Source organism: Ostrinia furnacalis, unplaced genomic scaffold (assembly GCF_004193835.3).
Source record: "Ostrinia furnacalis isolate ACB-3 unplaced genomic scaffold, ASM419383v2 OfSCF1785, whole genome shotgun sequence".
Lineage (NCBI taxonomy): Eukaryota > Metazoa > Arthropoda > Insecta > Lepidoptera > Crambidae > Ostrinia > Ostrinia furnacalis.
In genome coordinates this window covers 197,546-203,551 of record NW_021132024.1, presented here as the reverse complement: position 1 = coordinate 203,551, position 6,006 = coordinate 197,546, and the positions used below count along the sequence as shown (strand labels likewise).

The window sequence follows — 6,006 nt, the reverse complement described above, 5'->3', positions numbered from 1 at the left end:
TCAATTACGAATTTTGATAAAAAAAAGGAAAAAGTTTTAGTTAGTGATTTATGGAGACTACTAAAAGAAACGACATCTTCATCTCATAATATAGTAAGATATTCATAACTAATAATAATAAGAGTAAAGCCTATGGCTTAGTATAAGATCCAGAAACACTAGTCTGGCGCACGTGCCATAAAACTGATGTTCCCAATCGTATTATTAGCAGTGCAAGGGAATATAGCTTATGAATGAACGCTGAGCTAGGGTTGACAATTTTCTGCATTGAAAATACAAAAAATATTATCCAAATGTACTTTTATTTTTAAAATAATAACGTATTTAAAATGATGTGGCATGCACGATTGATTATTTTATTATACGGAGAAATATGAGAATCTGTCACAGTATCTAGGCATTTCGTGTAGCTTTTGACCGCTAGATGCGCTACGCTAAGGCTGAGTTGCACCATCTTACTTTAACTTTAACAGACGTCAAAAGTCTGTCAAACTCCATACAAAAAACTCCGGTTATCGTTATTGTCACGGTTAAAATAAGGTGGTGCAACTCTACCTTAGTCTCGTTTGCCGCTCTGTTATGCGTCACGGAAGCACAACAGAGTGGCAAAACCTGTCAATTTTCTTCTAATTCAAACACTGAGTTTGTTAACCCTGCCTGTCCAGTGGTGACCCAAATAGCCGTTTGATCATAAAACCCGCGGCTCGCGGAATAGGTACCTACTCCTAGTATCCCGAGACTCCCCGAGCGCGGCCGACGGGCGCCGAGTCGGCACCAGTTCGCGGAAAGCGCACGCGCATCTACGGTCCGTGGGAAAATTCGCTAATTTTCGACTTCAGGAGAAAATAGCGATGGAAAGAGTGTTGAAAAGTGCAAATGACTGTTGCAACAAAGTTGTCAGTGTGTTAGCGGCCAGTGATTATTTAGTAGAAACCGATCAGTAGTGTAGTAAATACGAGTAGTACTAACGTAAATATTGACTCTGGAAAATTAGATTTAATTCTGAGAAAATGTTTACTCATTTAAAACTTACGTCCGTTTCAGCTGTGAAGGCAGCTACTATATTTTAACATCAATGTTGCAGATATTGTTTTATGCTTTAATGTCATAAATGGTACGCCAAGCGAACTTAATGCCATAAAAGCAATCTCTGCCAGTTTATACCTTATTCGTATAAATGAAAAAGTGTTTAATCTTTTTAAGCTCTAAGAATCTCGATAAGCAGAATCAATAAATTATTATTTCAGTCAATGTTAAGAGCTAATTTTTCAATCTCTGACCTCTGTGTAGTCATCATTTTATGTGACTTTTTCTAATTGATTTTAATTAAACATTTGCCCTAGACAATTAATACTGTGTGCAATATTTAGTTAATAAGATAAAATGTGTATAATCAGACACAAGATGACAATTTGACAAAAAACAAATCGTTATGGAAAATGTGTACTATATCATATATTTACTTTTGAGTGTTAAGAAGAGTTTGAAGTGTTTTCTCGTGTGAAAGTGCGAAGTGCGTAAGTGGCATGTCGCGCCGCGAGGGCCGCGTGGAGCGCGCCGAGGGCCCCGCGATGCCTCCGCCCAGCAAATGTGCCAAAGTGAGTACTTAGTTACTGCTACCGTTACGAATTTACAGTAATCTTCGTATGTATGATATTATATTGGCCTGACTGAAGCTCTGCAGACGAACTTTGTAGGTATATGAATAATCTGAACTATGCCGCAAATACGATCATAACCTACTATTGTTTTCCTCTCTAGTGATTCATAAAAAGACTGAGCGGTGAGCATAATACGCGTAGATTTAAAATTACTTAGGGTGGATTCGACCAAACAAGAGTAAATGTTAATCTCAGAATAAATCGTCAGCTTTGATATATTTTCCTGTCACTGTCAATATGTCATTATACCAGGAGATAATCTCGGATAAAAGTTTGGTCGAATCGGGCCTTAAAGAAATGGATAATAATGTGCCTAATTACTTAATGTTCTGAGTTTCATCGATTTTTTTTAAATGTTACCCACTACAAATATTTGTTACATTGACTTTTGACTTTTTTTATTAAAAAAAGATCTGTTTAAAAATTTCAACTAATGGGTAAATTGTTAAGAACGAAAAGCTTCAGAAACATTAATCAAGAGTTGGCTACTACAGCCGAGATTTATCGGAGGTGAGCGAGCGACCGCTCGTAAACTGCGCGCGCGCCGATGAGGAACGCGCTGATAAATATATTACTTACAGCCAGCATTCGGGAAATTGCCCAATACGCGTCCTACTAAATCTAAACAGTCGACAAGATGATAGCTGTTTTCCATTAAATTGACTTCAAATAGGTAAGGTATGTGAATATGCCAACACACCACGAAAGATTTTAAACATACAACGGCAATTGGAAAACAGAACATACTTACGTTACTCACACACAATGTTTGTATTAAGTAGGTAGTGTTATATTTAATTTTATAGATTCGAAAACATATTGTGGTAGGAAAGATGTGAATGTATTATCATTTACGATTAAAATGCAGTAGTAAAAAGTTACTCACATGCTCCGCAATGTACTGTGTTGTGTTGTGGCTACTGATTCCACCGAGATCACTGTAAACGCTCCATAAACTTTAGAAATCACAACTGTCACCACATTTCATGTAGGCACGATGCCGAAATTCACTATAATTATTTAAAAAATCTTTAAAATGACACCCGAACAAGACTGTCCCCGCGCACAATAAAACACGGACTGAGCGGGCGAGCTATCCTATCGCCGACCGGTCATACGACAACTACCCACATTAAAATAATAAAATGTGCATTTGTAGTTATTAAATTTTTGTCAAGCAACTATTTGATGAATGTTGCTATAGAAATAAATACATGAATTTTTATAATTAAAAATTCAGTAATGAATTATAAAATAAACTTTTTACTTTAACAATATGCAACTGAATTTTTAAAATAAGTAAGATTTTCGAAGTTCGCGTTTATCAAGTTTGATACGCTATTATTTATGCTTAATTATCATAAATTATTTTCCGAAGAACACGGTTTTGTAGAACACAGTTTCCACACTCCAGCACTGGCCAGGAAATATGTTTTGATTCCATTATGTTTGCTATTATCTTTTTTCACCCCATTCCCGTGACCTGCGCAGGTGCTGTACTATACGTGGCGGCTGTGCTCGGTGGTGTTCTCGCACTTCGTGATGATCAGCCTCGTGGTGGCCTACTGCATCCTCGGCGCCGTCACCTTCGAGCGCTTGGAGGCGCAGTACGAGCGAGAGGTACGAAGTTATTCTGAGGGCTTAGAGTGAGTTTACCTCCAACGTCGTCACTAGCGAGCGAGCGCGTTTTTAGTTCTTGAACGTTTCCGCTAGGGGCGTTGTACAATTCATCATACATTTATTGTCACTTTTTTACGCAGTCGACATCGAATGCGTTTGACGAAAACTCACACTACGCCCCCTGGTGTCTTATTTTTTTTTACTTCCATTTTGTTAGTAGTAAATGACATCAAAGTTGTGTGCCTGTTACGATCTTGATGACAATGGACTGCTGCATAGATTCTCAAAACTATCGCAGAGCATTTAGTACAGAAGTCTGGAGTAAAAGTTATAGGTATTTGCTATGAATAAACATGATATTATTATCAGTCTATGAAGGACTAATCGCCTCTGAACGTACTATGAAATTGAATTCACTCAAGCGCCTAGAGTCGCAGCGCAGTTCCCAAGGTGAATACAATAAGTATGATTATTACGTTAGGCGCTGTGTCTTATCTAAATCCCAAAGACCATGGTATGGAGGGTCCTCTCAACCCACGCACACTGACTAGGTACCTACATCATATTTCGTCATTTGGTGTAAATACTACGTTTTCAGATATAATCATTTCCATGATGATGAAAATAAATAATTTCCCATCCATATTTACTTTAAGTTACGTTATTTAGACGTAGAGATTAGAATTAGATTTAGTTATTTTGACAGTCTTTCTACTCACAGTCTATGGTGAAAAATAGCTGTCTGCAGATAAATCAAACTGCGCGATAATTTTTCAGGCGATGACGCTAATTGGCGCGTGAGAGATATGTTCAGAGCGCGCGGACGCCACCGGCACCGGCACATCATAGCTTTGGCATTGATTTGAATGATTGTTTCAATGTTTTAGTTCTATTCTTAAATGGAATGTACTCTAAATTTAGCTAGGTCTACATACAAAATGAGAAAAATAATGATTTAATCAAATAAATCTTTCGTAAACAAAAAGAACTGTACATATCGGAATCGTGGTTGTAATACTCGTAGGTCTGTCTGTCTCGAAGCTATGTTTTTAAAGGATTTGTAGCGCTTTTTGAGGCAAGAATGGTAGACTATCCTACTTAGGTACGTATAAATATAAAACACTACTACAAAATTATCATAATAACTCTCAGTTCTAAATAACACAGCTTCAAAGTTTTAGGATGAATACGAATAGACTTGCATCCAATATAAGAAATTAATCATTTTTGTACAATGCAGAGTACCTAGGTACTAAAATTTTCTTAGAATAAACAAGAAGAGTTTGTGTTGAAGGTAAAGATGAACATCTCGAGGATCCGCGAGAACACGACGCAGAGCATGTGGCTGATGACGACGCGCGTGCCGCTGCTCAACCAGAGCAACTGGACCTCCGGCGCCGTCGACATGCTCAAGGTAACACTTGTTCTCATTTATACTGTCGCCCACTGCTGGATAAAGGCCTCCCCCATCCATAACGACAGGTTCTGCGCTATCTGAGTCCAGGTGCGTTAGATCCCCCGATCTTCACCAGATATCTAAGTCTGTCGCCATAACAACAATGTTAACTGCATTGTTGTGTTCCGGCAGTTAGAGGTAAGATAGCCAGATCCTCTGTGGTTGAGGATTCCGGGTGAAGCTCGCTTCCACCTTCGGCCTGATCATCACTTACCATCAGGTGAGATACAGGCCAAGATCGTCCTCGTTGTGGATAAAAAATAAAAAAAACGATCGTCAGTTCTTTCTAGTATTTTACCGTAATAATAAAGGGCCATTACATTTGTTACTGTTACGGCAGATTTTTGGACAACTCATGGCAAGGTGGAAGTATAAAGTACCTCATTGCTTAAATCGAGGAACCTACATGAGGTCTAATAAAATGATAGTTATAAGTGTCCGGTGGCGACAAGTGACTATGCAAGGTTTTCCTCACTATTTGGATGTGACCTTTGTTATTTTTGGAACACGGAATTCATCAGGAAAATTGTATGATAAGAATAAACATTAAGGTCAAAAACTTAATGAAAATATGCACTATTCTGGTTTATAAAAGTGTTCTAACTCTATAATTTATAAAATTTAACGGGTGATAAACTCATTTGAAGCTTGGCAAAGCCCCAAGAATCTAAAGTAATGAAATCGATAATTTTCATCAGGACTTCGAGAACTCTATCCTGCTGGAGATGAAGGTGCGCGGCTGGGACGGCAACGAGAGCACCGACCACATCCAGTGGACCTTCACGGGGGCCCTGTTCTACTCCATCATTGTCATCACCACCATCGGTGAGTATCACATAAGTTACCTGCAGACTAGTATTATGTTATCTGTGTCAGTAAATAACTATGTGTACCCGTACTATACTCGTAGTTAACAACAAATTCCATTGATTTGATTTTAGTATACATTCGCTTTTAGTCGTAGGTGGGTACATGAAATTAACATGGGACTTTCAGATGTTTATCTGTTTAATCTATGTGATGTCAAAATAGTCTATTACACCCACAGAACATTAATCTCTTTTTATAAATAACGAACTTTGATCTGTTTTCATAAGACATAGATTTTCTTTGATATAAGAATTGAATGCGTAATGTGTTGTAACATTGTCGGCCATAGTCCCAGCCTGAGCCGCTGGCCGCGCGCCAGGCGGTCGGCACTCCTTCATCTTTATGGTTCTTCCCTCAGGCGCAACTGTTTTAATTCGGGAAAATCTGTCAAAATCGTTC

The 6,006-nt window shown here is 38.3% G+C and overlaps 1 protein-coding gene across 1 annotated transcript in view; it reads left to right on the top strand.

Annotated features, from left to right (window-relative positions):
* Positions 1-743: 743 nt before the first annotated feature.
* The window catches only part of galene (potassium two pore domain channel subfamily K member galene), a 37,013-nt gene continuing 31,750 nt past the window's right edge, over positions 744-6,006 (top strand). Inside the window, exons 1-5 of the mRNA XM_028305784.1 lie at positions 744-805; positions 1,344-1,598; positions 3,153-3,281; positions 4,576-4,695; positions 5,436-5,562. Of these exons, the coding sequence (XP_028161585.1) occupies positions 1,527-1,598; positions 3,153-3,281; positions 4,576-4,695; positions 5,436-5,562 (448 nt within the window). The 5' untranslated portion in view covers positions 744-805; positions 1,344-1,526. The remainder of the gene's footprint in view (positions 806-1,343; positions 1,599-3,152; positions 3,282-4,575; positions 4,696-5,435; positions 5,563-6,006) is intronic.